This window comes from Indicator indicator, chromosome 2, assembly GCF_027791375.1.
Source record: "Indicator indicator isolate 239-I01 chromosome 2, UM_Iind_1.1, whole genome shotgun sequence".
Classification (NCBI taxonomy): Eukaryota; Metazoa; Chordata; class Aves; order Piciformes; family Indicatoridae; genus Indicator; species Indicator indicator.
This window is the reverse complement of record NC_072011.1, coordinates 30,656,273-30,677,600: the sequence shown is the minus strand read 5'-3', so window position 1 is coordinate 30,677,600 and position 21,328 is coordinate 30,656,273. Positions and strand designations below refer to the sequence as shown.

The 21,328-nt window shown below is 40.0% G+C and overlaps 1 protein-coding gene across 1 annotated transcript in view; it reads left to right on the top strand.

Annotated features, from left to right (window-relative positions):
• The window catches only part of EGLN1 (egl-9 family hypoxia inducible factor 1), a 38,597-nt gene extending 30,483 nt beyond the window's left edge, over nt 1–8,114 (top strand). Inside the window, exons 2-5 of the mRNA XM_054399313.1 lie at nt 2,577–2,696; nt 4,714–4,850; nt 6,112–6,179; nt 7,636–8,114. Of these exons, the coding sequence (XP_054255288.1) occupies nt 2,577–2,696; nt 4,714–4,850; nt 6,112–6,179; nt 7,636–7,700 (390 nt within the window). The 3' untranslated portion in view covers nt 7,701–8,114. The remainder of the gene's footprint in view (nt 1–2,576; nt 2,697–4,713; nt 4,851–6,111; nt 6,180–7,635) is intronic.
• Nucleotides 8,115–21,328: the final 13,214 nt, after the last annotated feature.

The following is a 21,328-nucleotide window of genomic DNA, read 5'->3' as shown; positions in this document are numbered from 1 at the left end:
GAAACTGTAGCAATAGGATGCAAATTTATGCTTCTCTAATGGCAAAATTATCTTTTTGAGGAACAGATGGCGAACAAGTGTGCCCTCAGAAAAACCCCTGTATTGCCCAGAGAGACCTGGTAACTGTCCTAAACTTCAACAGTATTCTTTCAGCTTAGTGGCAGATATTAGGTCAGTTGCCTAAATATGCCTGAAATGCCTGAAGGCTTTTTCATATCTGAGTAACTGCTTGTGATTTCTGTGAGAATGATATTGCACTAGCTACTCAGTCTCAATGTTTTCATTCATTCTGACTGTGATGTAATAGCTGTTTCACTAGGATGCTGAGCAACAACTAATGCCAGGGTTTAATTTATATGATGTATCTCAGCAAAACCCCTTAAATTAAACTTTCCTGTTATTAGGAATGCTGTTACGGGATTGGACCTCTATCTGCTTTCAGCACGGGACTGTTCATGCTCCATGAGAGCTGGACAGTGTTTATGTGGTACGTGGGACGTTTTTCAAAAGGGTTGGCTTTCAGTGGAAACAAAACATCTTCCTCTTCCAGCCCAGCTTCACTTTTGTTGTGTTCCTTTTTTTCTCCATAAGAAAGGAAGTTACAAAACCCTTATTACATTATTTGATATCTTTAACTTGATGTTGTGATTTTTGTGGGTTTATCTTCCTGCAGCAAAACAGGTAGGTCATGATTTTGACAAATATTAGGTTACAATACTTGATACATATAATATGTTTACGTGAGGCCTGTAATGATGACTACACTATGATTGCAGTAAAGGGATTGAGAGGCTTAAGAGCCTAATCTTAAAATAAGTATATTTGAATTAAGTAGTTTTTAATTTTTTTTCATTCAGAGTAGTCACTTGCCTTTTATGTGAATGAAGTTCAGCCTAATTTTTAGTTGTTGTTTTCAGTCTTTTTGGTTTGTTTGGTGTGTGTTCATTGGTTGGCTGTTTTTTTTATAGCCAGGATACTACTGTTGGTGGAATGCTGTGCTCCGATTTCTGCCTAGAAGGATCTACCAAAAAATTGCCCCTTCACTTGACAGAGTGGAAATAAAGAGCTTTAAAATGTTTGCTACTTATTCTGCTTATGTGTGATACAGAAATATTTTACTTGTCTGAACTGCAAGCACTTCTAATCCTGCTCAAAGCACAGTTTCTTGCAAGTAATGCAATTCCTTTGACGCCCCTTTTGTTTTCTGATTGGTGGTTGAATTATCCATGGAGTAGCAAGTTTTATTTGTTAATGTTTTAAAAAAGAGGGGTGAAGGAAGGTAAAAGTATCAGTATAAAGCAAAAAAAGAAAAAAAAATCAGTGAAACAGTTGATTTGAAATTCTGATCTGATGGGCTACATTTTGACAGTTAACATTTATTGGGAAAAATACTTTTGAAAGAGCTTGCAATCCAGAGGTCTGACTTTAAAATCTGACTTAAATCAGGCAAAATCTAGACAAGAATGATTGCATTTAAAAGCTTTAACGTTTGTTGGGTTTGGGTTTTTTTTTTTAGGCAGCAGACATTCACTGAGGTTAGTAGTGTATTGGAGTGTTGCTAGAAACTCACTTTTTTGCTTTTCTTTTGAAATCGTGATGACTCATTGCAGATTGGAGATTATTGTTGCAGATAGTAGTGGATAACTTGGCCTGGAAAATTTTGTTCTGATATTTTTCAAAAGGCTGAAATGATCACTGCAGAAAATACATAAAGTTATGAAGACATGGTGTACAACAAACTGACCATGTGAACTAATAGCTAATCAATCTAATGAGGCCATCTGTTAGCAAGATGACCAGTTTGTTTTGCATGCACATCTGCAGGTCTGAAGACTCAGAAATCAAGTCACCTTCTAGGGATCTTTTAGGTCAGCCGAGCTAAGTGCACCATCAGAAATATACTACTGTACTGGGAATCGTTTGATGTTCAGAAGGTTATTCCAGATTAATGTTTGGTGACTGTTTCCAGTTTCTCACTTCTTGACTAAAAAGGATGTTTTTGTTTTACGTGTAGGCTTGTTTTAACAAAGGTTCAAAGACCTCCTCTGTACAGGCCAAAACATGAGCCCAAGGGTGTATTTGGAATAATTGAGTAAGATGGGCTAATGGTCTTGTCTAAAATGTCTACTAAAAATAGTTTGATGCTTCTTTCTTCAGGAGGAATTATTTGCATTGGAAGCACAGAAGGAGGTATAAAGGAAAGAAGGGGGGGGGGGGGGGCAAGATAGCTGTTTGTGAACTTTAGTCTGGAAAACAAGTATTCTTATCAGAAGGAGTAGCACATGCAGTAGCTTAATTATACACAGGACATTTTTCCTCTCTTGTATTTCAAGGAGGGAAATATTAATAATTAGTCACAACACGGGAGCATCTCCACCTTCCATAGCGCAATGTTCTCCTCAGTGTGTTACATGCCTTTGTTGTAGACATCCTTTTGGCTTCAAAACCAGGTTTTAACTGGAAAGAAAGCACACGCTTATGAATGAATGAGTTAGGAATTGATACAGATAAAATGTAGCCTTTCTAACACAGAGATAAATTTAGTTATCATGTTTTGTTTGTTTTTTTAACTGTAGGCTATGGTGGCTTGTTATCCAGGCAATGGAACAGGATACGTGCGCCATGTTGATAATCCAAATGGAGACGGAAGATGTGTTACTTGTATATATTACCTTAATAAAGACTGGGATGCCAAGGTATGCAACAGTTTCTTTCTATAACCTTTTTTTTTTACATATACTTGCTAATGCACCTTTGTTTGCTTGTGTTCTTACATTGTTAACTGTGGTTATCCTTTGCCTCCTTGATTCTGCTATTGGTAAGAGCAGGTAGAGATGAGGAATTTATTTTCAGGATTTTGAATGATGCCAGCAGGACCTCCTTGACAGTGAGATTGAAAGAAAATTGCATGTTTTTCATGTTTGATGCCAGTATCCAAATTTCATAAATATATAATTATACAACTTACTGTGTTATTATTTGTATGGTAAACACATATGCAGACACAAAGAGTAAATAAAGAACATTTGAAAATAAATGGCTTTTAGTTTGTTTTTTTCCTGATACTGCCGTTGAAAGATGGTATAGTTGGGGAGCAGTTTCAGATAAGGCAAGTGTTATGGTTGTTACTATATCAATATAGTTCAGAGCAGTACAAGTCTTTGTATCGTTGTAGATACAGCGTGTAGATTAGATAAGGATCTATAAAACTGTTCAAATAGCTTAAAAATTTACTACCAGTGACTCAAAACTCTCCATAGACATAGTGACTATGATGAAAGAACTTGCTAATAGGGATTTTCCTAGCAATTCAGTGGGATTAGGCAGATCCGAAGAATAAATGCAGCTTCTGTCTGTATTGAAAGCAATATAGAGTAATTCAAAGCACAGCAGTGCAAAATTGTTTATTCCTTGATTGCTGTGCAGCTAGCTGTGAAGAAGTTTGTTGTCATATATGAAAAATGCTTGGTACTACTACTACTTAGGAAGTAGCGTGTGGAAGGACACATAAGCAGACCATTTCTGTGAATGGAGTGCACTAAGTAAGGGTAGCACAGGTTGCATCTGAGAGATTTTTGTTTTGTGTGGGTTTTCCCACTTTTCTTGAGTGCTTTCCATAACAGCTGGATGCGATGATGTGACTGATAACATACTTGCATAGAAAATACTAGTTTGGAAAGCTGTTTCACACTTCCTCTTTGAAATGTTAAGTTGAATACGTCAAATAGAAAATAAATGGCTAGCCTTTTTTGACATGATAACATCTTTGCATGTGAGTGAACGGGTTGGACTGAACATCTTAAAATACAGCTTTGGGGCATTTTTAGCTGATTTACAATTCCTTTCTGGAAAAAAATTAATACATACCAGAGAGTAGAAGTAAAATCATGTTTTTGCATTAACTGAAAAATTTATTAGCTGTATATTTAATTTATGAACAAAAATACATATTTTCCTGCAAAATTTGTTTTAAATTACAAGTTCATATATTACCAGGTGTGTTGGTTATCAAAGAAGCTCAGACTTTCTTTAGGAGAACAAATTGTCACTTCTTGTTTTCTGATTTAGTTCTTGATTAAAAACCAGTTCTTTGTATCAATTTACCTTGCTAATACTTGCATTGTTGTGACTTTCCCATGAAGGTTACAGTGGCTATCTTAGTTAGATTTAATGATGTCAATAACTATCAATAGGAAGATGTTAATGTGACTTAAAAATAATTGACCCCACCTACTTGTGCTGTTTTCTAGGCATATATAGGTAGGTCCAAGTGTCTCAAAGCCCTGGAGGGATCTAAATTGGCCAGGATTAATAGACATTCAAGCTTAATTACAGAAACGTGACATAAATTTGTGCTGCTGCTGAAACAATCTCTTTAATGGGAGAGGGTGAAACTGGGATGCGAAATACAATGTTCCTCTCATCTTTCCAGCATATTTTAGACACCTGTGTAAAATCAGTCTTACGCATTTTTTGTGAGTAGGTAATGCAGCTAGAAACCAACCAATCAAAACCCACAGCTTTTTACTTAAACATGAATAAAGGTTTGGGTGAAATATTTTGTTAAATTTATCAACAGAAAAGCAATAGGTTCATAATTTCTGTAGCATCTTATTGCACTTAAAGGTGTCTGAAATATTTTCAGATGTTAAGTATTTTTAAATACAATGAGACATTGTTTTCAAGCACTGGTTTTAAATATTTAATTTGTAGGTAAGTGGAGGCATCCTTCGGATATTTCCAGAAGGCAAAGCCCAATTTGCTGATATTGAACCCAAATTCGATAGACTGCTATTCTTCTGGTCTGATCGTCGCAACCCTCATGAAGTACAGCCAGCATTTGCTACAAGGTAGGACTGATGGGCAAATCATAAGAAGAAAGGACCCAATCTGAGGTCTTTCCCTGTATGATTCCGGTCCCACTGGGATGGGAAGAGGGTTTTTTCTACTGATTGATTAGGCCTCTGCTTTGCTTCTGACTCTATACCAGTGCAGGTAGAAGGGAGGACTGGAAACGTCAGAAGTTTCTCAGCATGTACTTGTCAGAATTGGGTAGGAGCACGCAGAGCCATAAGCTGACCCCACCTTAGCCAAGGGGTGTTGTCCTCATTATTTCTTTGTAATGGCTTTGCACTCTTCTACCTGCGCTTTATTCTTAGCGTTTTGCTTTACTGGAAGATTGGCAAGGTGCTTCAACTTTTAAGTCCCCTCTTGTTGGGAGGGAGCTGTTAGAAAATAGTCAAACTAAGTCACCCCATTCTAGTTTGGGAATGGGTAGAGGGCACAACCACAAATCTTTCCTTTTTCTAGAGTGTTAGAGGAGTTGTGCCAAATTTAAGTCACAGAGGAACTTGATACCTCCTTTGTCCCTCAGTGTACAACAGTGGATGATGCTAAAGGTACCTGCCTATACTGCCCCCACATCCAGCTTCCAGGTAGCATTTGTAGTTGAATCACTAGAATTGTTGATCCAGACTTCCTGTTGCCCATTTCACAACATAGAATAATATGTTTGGATGGCCAGCGCACTGGACACTGACTGGAGGTGTGAGGTAACACAAGTACCTTTGCAAGAAGCAACTTGGAATTGCCATCAGCATGTCAGACAGCTGTGCTGCTCTCCCCTCCCTGTTTGCTCTGAGCAGAGTCAGGGAGTGAAATGCCATTTGCTTGAGCATTTCATATTTAAATCCTCTGTGGGCAGTGGAAATCTAGAGGAGCTGTATAATAAGGAGTGGTTAATTTTCCTATATGGCAAACATCCATAAAGAGGTTCTTCCAATCTGACTTGCTGATTGGCTTGAACTAGTAAAGCAAATGTTGAAGTTACAGGGCAAGGTGATATGGACAGAGATTGTTTTACAGGTTCTGGGCAAGAATCTGAACCGGCTCATTAGGAAAAAGAAGCATAAGCTTGCAGCATCAGTGTTACACTTTCAACGACTGTTCAGGTGACACTAATAGAAAAAAAAAGTCCTATGCTTCACAAAATCTTTCTTTTTTCAGACTGTGGAAATACCTCATTTAAGTTGTGTTTTGTGTCAAATGCTTTACTGGTTGTTTTTTTTTTTTTTCTTCATAGTTCAGTTCTTTTTCCATCCATTTCCCTAGGTACGCAATAACAGTGTGGTATTTTGATGCAGATGAAAGAGCACGAGCTAAAGTAAAATATCTAACAGGTAATCTCTTGTTACTATCTTCTGTGTTGTTGTTTTTTTTTCCTGGAAGAATCGCTAAATATCTAGCCTCATCTCCTTGACCCATCCTGTGCACAAAAAGGGAGAAAAAAAACAGTGTAACTCAAGTCAGGTTTTACAGGGAAGGTGACCCAGTGTTTGAGCTGCTAGGCAGTGACTTAGGAAATCCAGGTCAGTGCTTTATCCTGCTCACACTTCCTGTGAGACCTGAGACTGCTCAGTATTTTTATATGGGGGATACAGCTTCTCCCTAGTCTAGTCTCTGTACGAGATGTGGGGGATAAATACAGCAGAGCCCGAGAGGCACAGCAGAACTGAGAGCCCTGGAAGTAGTCTGATTGGATATAGTGATTCAACAAGTGAATAAAACTTACCTTTGTTAGAATATCTACACTGGAAAAACAAAGCTTGAAATCAAAATGTGGAAGCAAAGAATGGAGTTACTTCCTCAGTTTCCAATTCTACGTGTCTAGCATCTGTTTTCTTTTCTAGATTCTCCTTCAAGAGGAAGTTGATCTAATTTTCCTGTTCAAATTAGCCTAGGACTTCTGTCATGCTTGTAATTGCTATCATGATTTTGTATTTTTATTATAGTTTAAAAAACCAAAAAAATCCACAAAAAAACCAAACCCAAGCAACAACGAAATAAGGTGTACCACAAGTTTACATATGCACAGCACCAGTTTCTCCACAGTTTGGGTTTTTTCCAGCAGTATTGAAACCAATGATGTTGAAGACGTGCCAGTCATTTCCAAACGAGATTTCCATTCATCGCTCTTAGGCATCTGAAGCACATAAGTAGGAGCAGAGTTATCTAGCAGTTGTAAAAGCTTGTTGCATTTAGTAATGGCTAAATTCGGTAAGAGATGAATCCCCTAGCCCTTCTACATCCTCTGAGGACTGGCTAGAACATAAGGAGGTTAATCTTTTACCAAACTTTATCCATCACTAAGTGTGACAGGGGTACTTGAGGATATCTATGTAAATTTTTAGAGAAAAGGACAGAAAAGGTGTGGGTTGGTTGGTGGTTTTCTGTTTGGGTTTTGGTTATAGGTTTTGTGGTGTTTTTTTTCTTTTTATTTAGCAGAAAATCAAATGCAGTGTTACATCTTAAAAATTCCTCAGTTTCTTTACAAAGGTAAATAACCAGAAACTCTGGGTATTCTGGTCAATATCCTCAGATGAGCTTCAGAACTGCCCATGTGACATGAATTATCCAGTTTTCTACTTGGGCAGCCATGTCCACTTTCAGAGATAATGAGTAACCACGGTTACAGAGAATATACAAAAATATCCGTCTTGCTAGATTGTATGTACTAGACAATCTCTGAAGTATTCTCTCACAATTAATCTGGATGTTGGTGAAGCAATTTGATAGGTTGTACTTTGATGATAAATGCTGAAAAATAATACCTATTTCCTTTTCATATTTCTGCAGGTGAAAAAGGTGTGAGGGTTGAACTTAATAAACCTTCTGACTCAGTTGGGAAAGACGTTTTATAAGCCTTTGATTTAGCAACTCCCCTTGCTATTGTCCCTGATAAATCTTGATGCTATCTATTAACTTCTGAATGTGAATAACAAGATAAAAGAAAATCAACAACAAGCCAACATCTTAATAAAGAAGCAAACAGTGTTTCAATGTTGCATCAAATAGGAGGTCCTTTGACCACTGAAGCATTGTACTATGTGATTGTGACTCCAGGCCTGTGACTGCTTATGTGAAGAAGATAAGCAATCAGTAAGAAACAGCATATGCATCTGGACATAAATAAGTGCCCTACATAGAATTTGGCCATCCTTATATTTTGCCAGACCTGTCATCCAGCTGATTCCAATTCATCTCTCCCTTTTTTTATATGGTAAAAGTTTGAATTTTGGGTAATTTTTGTATGACCAGGTACAGTTTATCAAAATTGAGTCTTAAAAAAAAAAAAGAAAAAAAGAAAAAAAAAAGGAAAAAAAAAAGAGAAAAAAATTACAGTATTCTCCAAAATAACATGGATCTATTTTTGTAAAACTGTTCATACTGCTCTCCTCTGCCATGAAAAAACCTAATTTAATGTAAGGGTTGCCAGTAACTGATAATCACTTTAATTTTCTTTACACCTTAAGTCAGAAAAGGAGCACTTTAATTACCAGCTAAAAACCTGATTGTTTTATATCATATCTCACACTAATCTTAACTTTTAAAGATTGCTGCTGTATTATTTTGTTTATGGGGGGTTTTTTGTTTGTTTTGGGGGTTTTGTTGGTTGGGGTTTTTTTTATTTTTGTGGTGGTGGTTTGGGGTTTTTTTTAATGTCCTCGTGAACCTTATTAACAGAAGCAAATCAGTATCTCACTGTTATTAACATTCAGTTTGTGGGTTTTGTTTGTTCAGTCTACAGAGGGGAAATTTCTGTCTCTTCTTTGTTTTCTGGTTTTTTTTGGTTGGTTTTCTTTTTTAGTTGGTTGGGTTTTTTTTTTTCTTTTTGATTGTGTATTGGTTTGGGGGTTTGAGTTTTGTTTCGTTTGGGTTTTGGGGGGGAGAGTAGAGAGTGGTTTTGGTGGTTTGTTGGGGTGGATTTGTTTGGTTGGGGTTTTTTTAAGTGACTGGCACTAAGTGAACTTGACACTATCAGTTGCTGTCATTGGCTTTGGGGACCTGGTAAATACCATTAAGTTGCAAGAATATACAAGGGCTTTCCTAGGCTATTAGAGGTACCCAGAACCTCCTTACATACTTGACAGAAAAAGTTGAGCTTTCTTCCTTTCCTAAAGTATAATTGCCACCTCCCTTTCCTTTGTATATAAGTTAATAGAATATCTAAATTTTTTTTTTTAATTTCCTTTTCAAATGTTGGTGTCCTATGCAGTCTGTGATTTGACACCTTGATCTATTATATAGTATCAAGGAGATAGTCAGCACACTGAAGCTGAAGTGCATCACTGTAGGCTCCTTGTGCAATACATCGTTAGGTTTTCACTGTGCTGAAGGATTTCCACAAAAAGGCACTGCCCTTTGATCAATACTGAGGTATATATTTAGTAAGAAGAAATTTACTTTCTTTTACATTGTTTTCATTTTATTAAGGAGAGGGGACATCACAGAATATAAGCCAAATGTGCAGAAATGTTTATATTCTTATTCTTAAGAAACTGATGTTTTGGACACATTTTTATTTTATTTTTTTTCCTTCACCCCCCCCCCTCCCCCCCCCTTCCCCTGAGCTTTAAAAGCTTAAGAAAACAAAAGCAAACCTATAAAAGACAACATTCACATTTACAGAAGTTTGGGAGTTGATGAACTTACCCACTGCAGTTTTCTATCTGTCCCTTGTTTCCTTACTTAGCCAAAACAATGTGAGTGTACAGAAATATTTCTGTATATATTACCACGTGTGACCATTTTAACATCTGTATAGTTTGTATTCAATTAGAGACCTTTTCTATGGAAAGCTCAGTAATTTTTTATTAAAAAGGTTATTATTGTTCATGTAAAACATGAAAAAGCTCATTGTTTAATAACAAACTGACAGAAGAGAGAAAAAATTCAGTATTGGTATATCATTTAGGAGAACCAACAGAAATCCCAGTTTTGTTTTGATTTCACTTTTCTTTTCTTTAGTAAGTTTTTGCCCTTCGCTGTTCTCTTCCTCTTTCCTCTTTTCTTCCCAGAGAAACAGACAGGATCCCTTTACTGTAAGTGCCTCTGCCAACCTGGCCAAGGAGTGCAAATCTTTATTACTGTCTGGTCTGCAGTGCATGTAGGCTACCAATGAAACAAGCAAAAAAAAGCCACCTCTTCTACTTCATCTTCTTTAGTACTACTTTAAAGGAGGTTTGGTTGGTTTTGTTTTAGAAATGTAAGCATAAGCCTTTAAACTCATTTCAGTCCCTCTGTAATTCAAACTTATACAGTTACATGGCGTATCAAGTTCAAATCACACTGTAGGTTTGTGCTTGCCAGACAGGTTTAAAAAGTGCTTAATTTTTCACTCCATGTAAGTCATTACAATAGGGTCAACAAATCAGGTCAGCCATTTCTTCCATGTCCTTTAGAAACTGTTCATTTCATGTCGGTTGAATATTCAGTCTTGAACATCACCAAGCAGGTCCTTGTTTTAAAACTATTTTTTAAACTGTCTTATGATCTGTATGTGTCTAGTCCTGGTTAAAGATAAAGCTTCATAATGCTATTTTTATTCATGATGTTAGCTGGCTGTGAAATACGAGACCTTTATCTATAGCAGGCAAAAATTCAGGATTCATTTACAGGTTGCCTATAAACTTGTGTAATTTGAAAAGCAGTGTTCATTATGAAAGAGCTCTCAAGTTGCTTGTAAAGCTAATCTAATTAAAAAAAAAAACTATAAAGGTTCTTGAAAACTATGTGGTTATTTGTAGTCTTTGTAACTTTAACAGCTACTCTGTAGCAGCTAATTTATAAGTACTTCCCTGATAAAGGAGGCATCTGGATTTTGGTGGGATGTTTGTTTCTTTGGGTTTTTGGTTTGGTTTTGGGGGGTTTGTTTGTTTGTTTGTTTGTTTGACTGCCTACAGCCTGGAAACCAAACCAACCAACCAACAACAAACCAAATCCAAACCCAAACAAAAAAAAACACCAAACAAGCAAACAAACAAAAATACAACCAAACTAAACCTGCAAAAACAGTCTACTTGTGTATGGTGATCATTCTGTTCATTATTTTTCTCCCTGGAAAACATTACCAAGTTTAGACTGGCTGGGCATAGAGGCACCTCTATTTTTTTTTTCCCACCACTTTCTGACAGGTACATGAGGTGCAAAGTGAAAGCCCTTTTCAAACAGGATTTTTAAAATAGGAGCTCTTACATGGCTCTTAATGAATTATGAGGCCTTTGAAGATGGCAGAAGATTGGTAGAGTCTACAGCTGCCAGCACCTCCACGATGCCACACAATTTCCCTCAGCTTTTTCATGAGCTTTGTAATGCCTGTATGGTAATCAAAGAAGCATAGGGCTGGCTGTGCATCTGCCATTGTGAATCCCCCTGTGTGTGTTTGTGTGTGGCTGGTTCAGAAAAAGTTACCTTGATCTCTGGATGAATCTGCCAGTGTTAGTGCAGCTCTCATAGCACTTGGGTATCTGTTGTGTTCAATTCTGCTCTTAAGATGTGTTAAGCTGAAACCTAAATGCAACAACACTGACCTGATCCCAAAGTGCTTTGAGGCTTTTTCCATGCTTCAGTGCTGTGTAACTTCTTACATGTTCTCTCACTTCCCCATCTGTTTAACGCTGAACAAGGAAGAAACCTTTCTAGCCCTTGCAACCATCCCATGTACACTTGGTATCTTTTAATTATCGCCTGGTCATTTTGCATAGTAAAACCAAACAGTGCACAAGGGAAAGATGAAGTCTGTCAGGTGTTTCTCAAAAGAAAGACTCTTGCAAATCAAAGGAAAGTAGCACACAACCTTAATCTTATGTAAAACATCTGTCTGTGCTGACCCACTCTAAGATCAGTAATGGAAAGATCATCTAAGTCATATTGATAAGCATAATCAGACTGGGTAGTACCATTTTTGTGCTTGCTGAATGCTTTGAAGGGACAGGAGAGTGCACACTCCCCAAGTCCAGCACATGTACCTTGGCTGCAGGCATGCACATAGTTGCATACATTTGAAAATACATAGTGGGAATTTCTGAGTACTAAACAGCAAAGACTTTGAAGAAATTCATGGGACTTAACTGAATTTGTATCTCATCTGCTTTTTTTGAGGGGAGCTGGGTATGGATCTGCAGAAATTTAGGTCTCCCATACTCAGATTTCATATAAAATAGTTAGCATTTTTTGGTGTGGCTGTAATTAAAGCTTGTATGTAAATAATTACTGTAAATGCATTGAAGTCTATTTGTGCTGTTCCATTGTTGTAGGAGCTGTGTTCACTCTGAAGCGTCTGTTGAATCTGAGTTGCCTGACCCTGTCTGATAGGGATAGATAACAGCTGAGAGAAGCAGGTTCAAGGTCCTCTGTCCTACCAGACAAAACCAGTTCCAGAGAATTTGCTCTGTTGACTTTTGCTACCACTTACTCAGTTCCATCCAGCTTTTCCCCATAGCTTTGAAGTGCATATACAGCACACTTATCCCAAATTTGGATGCTGGCTCCAAAAGTAGAAGGACAGATGCGATGCAAATCACCAACCCATTGGGGATAAATTCAAGTCTTTAGCAGGACAGAGGAACAGGTGAGCTGAACAGAAACGACAAAGTAGGAGGGGAGGAGACAGATGCATGAAACCAAGACAAAACACGTGTGGGTGGGCATGGGGGGAATATGGGACATGCTGTGTAAAAATATGCTATGGGTATCTGCTTTGGGGAAGAATATGTAATGTGAGGAGAAAGACTATGCAGTGTGTTTGCCTCAGGAAAGAATTGTTGATACGTCCCATCCATCCGTTCTCATCATGGATGCACGCTGCAAAGCAGCGTGTTTTTATCTCTGATGATGAGAGGTTCATAACTGTTTTGCTTGAACTAGGAGTTGGGTATTTACCTGTCGTCCAGTTTAAGTTGTAGAATATTGGGGATTCTTTTTCCCCCATCTTTTTAAATGTGCAGCTTGTGATTAAACTCCTACTGGTAATAGTTTTTGGGTTCTTCTGGAAAATTTGCTATAACTGCCTCATATGTAATGTGGTGATAAATGAGGAAAGAGACGACCAGCTCATTTAGCCTATAAGTCTAGTACCAGCATCTTCACATGGCTGAAAGTTTGTAGGGCATGTGGGGAAATGTAAAATACACAGGTGAACTGAAAACTTAACCAGTATCACACAGAACTGACTCACTGCTTTGGGACAGTGTCTAAACTGGAAACCCGTTGTTTCTTTCAAATGTTGCTGGTACTGGGAAATGAAATTTCAGTTCTGAATATCCACCATGTGGATCCAGTGCTCCTTGTGGGCCTGTCTGTGTGTCAGTGTGGTTTGCCAGGGTGGAACCAGTTCCTTCCCTGGGCTTGTTTCAAGGCTTTGTGTGGTTCAAATTTATTTTCGTTTCAAATAAAAGATAAGTACAGAATAACTAAAATGCAGAGATTGAACTTCTCGCAAACAGAAAGCTTAATACCTGAAACTTCCTCACAGAAAGAGTTATCAAACACTGGAAGAGGCTCACCAGGGAGGTGATTGAATCACCATCAATGGAGGCTTCTAAGAGATGTGGTGCCTAGGGACATGAGGGTTGTGAGTTGATGTTTTAATAACTTAAAGAAAACAAGGGTCAAACAAAAAGCCAAGCAAAAGGGGTGAGAACTGTCTTATGACTTGTAAATGCATCCTGCTTTCTTTACTGTATGTAAGCAAGCTTTATAAAGCTGTTAATAAAGATTGCATTATAACAGAGGACATGCTGGCACCCCTAAGAAACACAAGGAAACTAGAATTTTGGAGCTTGGTTAGTTGCTGTTGCAATCCTGAGAAGTTTTTCCATACAGTGGAGATGGGAGTGAATGTGTCAAAAAAACCCAACAAACTACTCACCAGCAAGAAACTAATGCCACCATCCCTAAACCTGAAAACTACAATCTTGGCTGTTGGTGAGTGCAATACTTTGGGCTACTGGAACTGAAAGATAGATCAGAAGGACTGTTTTATGTAAGTAACTTGGCAACATCCTTGGCCATCAAGAAGAAAATATTTCTTCAAGGAATATGTGATTGTGGACTCCACAAATGTTTGGCAAAGGGAGTCAGAGGCATGGGTAATAAGAGAATCTGTTCTCTGAGATTAGAGTCCAGTTGATGATGTTCCTGATAGCAAAGAGCAACCTTTGAGCTGCCACATTGGGCATGTTTATCTTCTTTTCACTTCCTCTTCCCCAGCCACAGCATAATAGTAATGTGATGCTGGCTGGGCACATGTTCTGCACAGTCATCTTTTCATGAACAAGCAAAAACTCTGCTAAGTTAACTCTTAGGTCCTAAATTTTTATATGTAGCACTCTAGTGGGATGTAGGTAGCAATTTATAAACTTCATTGTTTACTTTTATGTTTCCCCACCTGCTCTATGACACTTTAACACAAGTAGGAAAGAAACAACTATGTGTAGTTAAGAGCTGCTGCAACACCATGGCCGTGCAATGTTGCACAATGACATAGCCAAGGAGCACAAGTGTTTTACGGGAAAAACTAGCCTCATACGAACCTAGGAAAACTCCCAAGGTGCAGTGGAGGGGGTTGCAGGACCGTTGTTCCATCTGACTCGGGGACGCTGCCCACCGGCAGTGCAAAAATGCCTCGGGAACCAGCTCCCAGGAACAGCTGGGAGCAAGAGCGAGTGGCTGGGTCCCTCTGGTGTCCTCACCGGGACAAGGCCTCTCCCTAAGGGAAGAAAAACTTGTTCTTGGTGTCCCAGAGACCACAAAAAGAGAGTCACTCTTTTAGGGAGAGGGTGTTGTGCTGCACAAACGAAGTTATTTTTACCTTAAAAAAAAAAAGTTATTTTTTTGACTATCCAAGGAGACATATTTTGGTTGGACGGCTTTTTTGTTGCTGATTATGATGGGGTAAGCTCTTGTTGAGATACTCAAAAGGCATCTGCATCTATGACTAAACATCCAGCAGTGCAGAGATGAAGGAGTAAGAGCAATGGGAGGTGGTTGGTTACACCTCCAGCACTTACAGTATGTTTGCAGATTTCCTCTAATTTCCTCAGGTGGGAAGGTATGGAGAACAGTGGCTCTGCTTCTTACCTCCCTGACACATTCCCATCCCATTGCTGCTCCTGCACATGTGTGGGGGCCTCCTCTGCCCCTTGCTAACCCAGCACTGTTGCATCCTTCCAAGCTGCATTAGCCCTCCAAGTGTTGTCTCACATGCTGTCAGCCAAGCTGCATGTTTTTGTGCTACCCACCTTGTATGGAAGTTAAGTTAAATTATAAAACCAGCCATAGCCTGGGCTGCAGCAACAGAAGCATACTCAGCAGGTTGAGGGAGGTGATTCTGTCCCTTTACTCCACTCTTGTGAGACCTCACCTGGAGTAGTGTGTCCAGCTCTGGGGTTCCCCAGCATAAGAAAGATGTGGACTTGCACAGCAAATCCAGAGGAGCATCCACAAAGATGATCAGAGGGCTGGAGCACCTCTTATATAAGGAAAGGCTGAGAGAGTTTGGGTTTTCACCCTGGAGAAGTGAAAACTCTGGGGAGACCTTATAGCAACCATTGTGTCCATGACATTTTGCAAACACCTCCAAGGTCAGGACATCACTCACTCACCACTTGGGGGGTGTGTCTGCTTCAACAGAACTGGATTTCAGGACCTGAGCATCAGCCCACATGTCAGCAGTAAAATCTCTTAGTTAGTGTCTACTTAACCCTGCCAAACTGAGTGGGGAATATTACCAGCTAGTCTTTTGGGGTTTTGCAGTGCCTGAAATACCTCCTATTTCCTGTCACTGAATGCTTTTCCTGCCTCTTAAATTTCTTACAGGTACATTCAGAGTTAATTACATCTGAGCTTTAACTCATGCCATCTGCAAGACTGATAATCCTCCCACCCCCACACAGCATGGCTTGGTGAGGAAGCAGCAATTAAAACCTGCCTTTCCAGGGCAGGCCAGGAGATCCTCCACCCAGCTTGGCAGGACAGAGCTTCCTTGTGCCTGTCTTTGTGACGTGGCATGTGCCCTGCTCCTGCCTGAAGTCCCCTGGTCTCTGATGTATGATATGGGGGACTTATTCCTCATATCTGAGTGGTGGCAGTGAAAGGAGCTGCCTGTGGCAAACCTCACAGGGAGAGGAAGAAATGCATAGCAGAAAATAAACTGATGGCTAGAGATGGCATGAGCATTCCTGGGCTGTGTTAGTGCAAGGGCAAGCAGGTGGATCTTAACTGCCCTCAGGTGTATTTTCACTGTCCTGAAGTGGTACTGAGGTTGTTGGGCTGAAACTCAGGACTGAGGAGGTGAGAAGGGGCTCCTGGAGATTGACCCTGAGCAGTGTCACCCAGAGCTGTCTGCCTAGGACCATGTCCAGTTGGGGTTTGAGTATCTTCAAGAACAGAGACTCCATAACCTCTCCAGGCAAACTGTTCCTGTTTTCAATTGCCCTCACTCTAGTAAAGTTGTTTCTTATGTTTAAGTTAAATTTTCTACATAGGTACTGCTAAATGCATATCAAAGGAATTTTTAGCAGCATATCCCACAGAAGCCAGCAGATTTAAGACTGAAGTCTCTTACTCTCAGTTTTCCATATCCCACCTGGTACAGGTGCTATCCTGTCTCAAGCTCCTGGGATATTTTAACTTAAGCATGAGATTTTGGGACACATTTCTGCTTGTCATTTGCCAGAACTACCCAGACTTTGTACCATATCCTTCCTCTGCTGTGTAATCTGGAGTATCCTGTGCCAAGTTGCGTGCCCCTCACACACCAGAGAGTTTGTCTTGCTGCTGGTTGAAAGATGCTAATGTGAGGTGTCCTGTGCAGTATAAATAACACAGCCTCCTAGAGCCCTGGGAGCAGTGCCTGTAGAATAGCAAATATGTGTTGGGTTATACATTGAACAGACCAAACCCATTGAACTTGGTGTTCTGTGCTCAAAATGAAGGGGTATTTGAATGGATATAAAATAAACTTCACTCTTTGAATAATTTCTTGCTTCTGAGAAGTGCTGCCCTTGAGCTGAACAAACCAAACTGGCCAGACCTTCCCCAAGCCATGGATGGGTGCTCTGGACAAGCTGTGCACTGGCTGCAAGCAAGTGCTGCAGAGGCTGCACTGGCATCTGCAGGCAGGCATTCTCTGAGCAAGTGAGCTGCACAGCTCTTCTGCTTGTGCCACTCTCAAAACACAACCTACACCCTCCTGGTGGATCAAAAGCTGTTTACAAATGGGTAGCAGCACATCCACTGAATCCTTCTGGAATTAAAGCAGGTAATTTCTGGGATGTTTCTGGGAAGAGATGAGTGGTCAGTGGAAAGGGAAAGGCAAGGAACCAAAAGAGTGGGGAGGAAGTGGAGTAAGAGCAGAGAGGCCTTAGGGCTGTTTCTCCCATCAGTGAGTTACTGAACAAAGCTACTAGAAGAATTAAAACCCCCAACTAAACCATTTTCCTATACTTAAGATACTGTACCAGGACTTCACTAAGCTCCAGTCCACAGTTGTCCCACTTACTGTGTGGATAGTGACTGACCCCTGAAGAGAGAAGGTACTTGCAGTAAACACAAAAGTATGGTTCAGAGATTAATGCAACACAAAGAACTGTTGGCTGCTTCTAAATTAAGCAATGGGGGAGCCAGATACTTGGCTTGTTGGTTTCTGCTCTTTTAAACATGCTTTGTTACACTGTTTATGAAATGTCAGGTCTAACACTTATCAAGACAAAAAAGCAATTAAATTACGTGAGAGGTATGGGATGAACAGGACAGAGGCAGGGTGAGCTATTCAGGCCAAGCTGCTGCACCTTCTTAGAAATTTAATCTAGTCTTAAAGCACTCTGGCCTGGGAGAAGCTAAAAGGGACAGGAGGGATTAAGGCCATAGCAGTTTCTGGTTTTTAGCTTTCACACCTACAGTACACTACCCTTCCCTCGGCTTGTCATGCCCCTCAGGCTCCCTGGTTTAGCTGAGGCACAGGAGTTAAATTTTGTCTTTTATAAGCCCCTCTGACTTCCTTACAACTCCATCCTGTTTCTTTCATGGAGCTTAGTGAATGCCAAATGGTGTGACAGAAAATTTGATTTTTCACTGCAATGGAAGCAAGTGGAACACTATGTGTAAACAACAAAAGGCCATCTTTTGGGTTATTCACTAGGAAAAGCATCTACTGTCCCATCTTCCAAATATCTCTTGCAGCAAAGCGAAAAGAAACAGCCACAGGAAACCCAGTTAGTTGTAAATTTGCTTCTTACCTTTCAGCTAATTGCAGATTTTGTCCCACACCCTTCCATTTCTCCTCCCTTAATTTGTTTGTGGTCCAGTCAGGGTTCCTGCTGATCCATCTTCAACCTGGAGTGCAGGCGTAAGGGAAATACGAGCCTGCTAATTTTGCATTTTCTGTTCTCTCACAGCTTGGGAGAGGAAGAAATGAGCACTCCTTAAGTGCAGGGAGCGCCACCTAATGGCCTATTGAATAATCCCAAGGCTCCACACACCCTGGTGGCTTGGTATTTACTTCCACACGCACGAGTTTATGAAAACACCACAGCACATTTTCACAAACTGAAATGCAAGTCTCTCTCGGGGCCTGTCTAGCCCTAAATTACACTTTAAGGGTAATTTAATGCAGAGTCTTTATGCTTATATGCAAGCAATTGTTTCTTCAAGCTCAAGATTTCACAACAGCTGTGGTAATCCAGATGCAAGTAAGAAGTTGGGTATTTTACTTTGGAGTGTAAAACTGATGAGGGCTGGCTGGTAGGTAAGAGGCAGCCATTACCACGTGCTCACAGGGGAAAGTAGGTCAGATGTAACCTCAGGAGGCTGGCCACCCACCCTGGGGCCAACTTCTCAGTGGCCTTTCAATTGAAGGTGGCAAAATGCAACAGCTGATGCATGGACACCATGTTCAAGGGTGATCAGATGCAGCAGTGAAGAAGCTAATAAGCTGCGATGGCAATGTCTTAACATTTCTAGCCAGAGCAGGCTGCATCACTACTCAATTGCTCCAGTTCTGTTTCAGAAGAGACATACAGCTCACTTTTTCAAAAGCACTCACTCTCTGTTCTCTTGCCCTTGCCCTGCAGCACAGTGTGACTTGCTTTACTTTAACACGTGTAGGGATGCTGTGTGAATGAAAAATCCTACACAACAAAGGGGCTCCAGAAGAACACACAAGGAAGAAGAAAATTCTCACAAGCCCTCTAACTCTACAAGCTTTTCTTACAGCAGCAGGATCTGCTGAATAGCTACTTTGCATTGCAGAAATTATTCACTAGCGGTCCAGTTACAACTACACCCTCCCTAGCCTTTCATTTTGTAGAATATTAGTACTTGGCATCCTTCATTACTAGCACTGGTCAAGTGGCAGGTAGCAGAACCTCTTTCAAATGAACAATATTTAGCTGTTCTCCTGAAAATTATTCCTATAAAGAAGGCTCAGGTAACAAATTCCTACACAGCCTGAACTGCAGCACCTGCCCTGCCTGAGGTGGTAGGTACTTCCACCTAGGCATCAGCTTACTCATCATCTCATGCAGAAGCAGTAGGGTTGAACTTGCTGTAAGAGTACACCTCCCATGTGGCCTACATAGTATGAATTAAAACAATGGTCGGACTACTGAAGATGGAAGAAAGGATTATGACTTTCAAATAAAATGTGATAAAACAGATTATTTCTATTATGTATCTTCTTGCAAGATATTCCTTTTTATTAGTTCAGAAAAAAAAATTTTGCAGCCCATTCCTTTATCAGAACTCATCTAGTATTATGAGAACTTCCCAGAGAACGTTTCCATATAGCAAAAGAATACTTGAAAATATTTGACCTTCAATATTTCTTGTCTGGTAATTTAAGAACAGCATCTTACTCTAATAATGAAAGAGCTAAGTAAACCCCACTTAGATAGTTTAACCTCTAGAAATGCTATCATCTGAATTGTTCTGAGCAATTCCAGTAGAGTACCACAGAATGAGACTGAATCTAGTCCTCCTCACATCAGACAATAGTACAAATACTTCTGGATAATAGTGTCCTTGTAAATGTCAAGTTTCACTGGGAACACTGACAGATACTGCAGTTTCAAGAAGGAAGTATAGACAATTAACATGTCCAATTGAGTTTTAGAATCAATATTTGTAGTATTTTCCAAATAAATACAACAAAAGTGAAACATACTAAAATTACAATAGAGAAGGCAGAGACTGATGCCATCTATATTCACCACCTTCCTTAGGAAGGAAAAGGTGGAAGTACTGAGAGGATCTATTAAACCCGGCTGTTACTAGATGTAGAATCACGCACACAGAAACACACACAGAAAACATGCAGTTGGAAACCTTAAAGATCATCCAGTCCAACCCTCAACCCAGCGCTGAAGGGTCAACACTAAACCATGTCCCCAAGAGCCAGATCCACACACTGCTTAAACACCTCCAGGGATGGTGGCTCCACCACTGTCCTGGGCAGACTATTCCAACGTTTGATAACCCTTTCAGTTAAGAAATATTTCCTGACATCCAGCCTGAACAAAGTTGCAACCATTTCCTCTGGTCCTCTTGCTTGACAACAAGGAGAACAGGCTGCCCTCTCCTCACTCCAACCTCCCGTCAGGTAGTTGTCCAGAGCGATAAGGTCTCCCCCTCAGCCTCTCTTCTCCAGACTGAAGACCACCAGCTCCCTCAAGCTGCTCCTTACAGGTCATGTGTTCTAGGCCCCTAATGAGCCTCGTTGCCCTTTTCTGGACATGCTCCAACACCTCAATGTCCTCCTTGTAGTAAGGGGCCCAGAAGTGCACACAATATTCGAGATGTGGCCTTAACAGTGCTGAGTACAGGGGGATGATCACCTCCCTGTTCCTGCTGGCCACCACCTTTCTAATACAAGCCAGGATGTCATTGGCTTTCCTGCCACCTGTGCACACTGCAGACTGGTATTTAGTCAATAGTCAACCAATACCCCCAGATCCCCCTTCAAGTCACAGCTTTCCAACCACACATCCCCAAGTCTATAGCTTACCATGGGGTTGTTCAGACCCAGGTGATACACACTGGTGAGTAATGCAAGATGGCCAAAACTGCCATGTGAAACCCAAGCCTAACTGAAAATTTATAATTCAGTGCCAATTTGTTCACAATATGGAACAATCACTCACATTAAACATCTGTAGTGGCCATATCTGAAAAAAATACACCTGTGTTTAAAAAGAGCTACAATATCATTTTCTAAATTCCACTGCACATCAGTTTATTTCCCCATTTCAAATGGGAGCAGCAACTAACTGATTATATAAAGGTGAACATATATGTATTTGAGGCTAATACAGCCATTTAAAGTTGCAGCAACGATACATGAAACAGCATAATTACTTTTTCTGATTTAAAACAAAAATATTTATTATCAGTTTTATAAGTAAGGAATCAAGCTGTTAACTCTTTAAATAGTTAAATACTTTCAGTGCAACAAGAATATAGTCAATATTTCAGAAATTTTATATAGAAACCA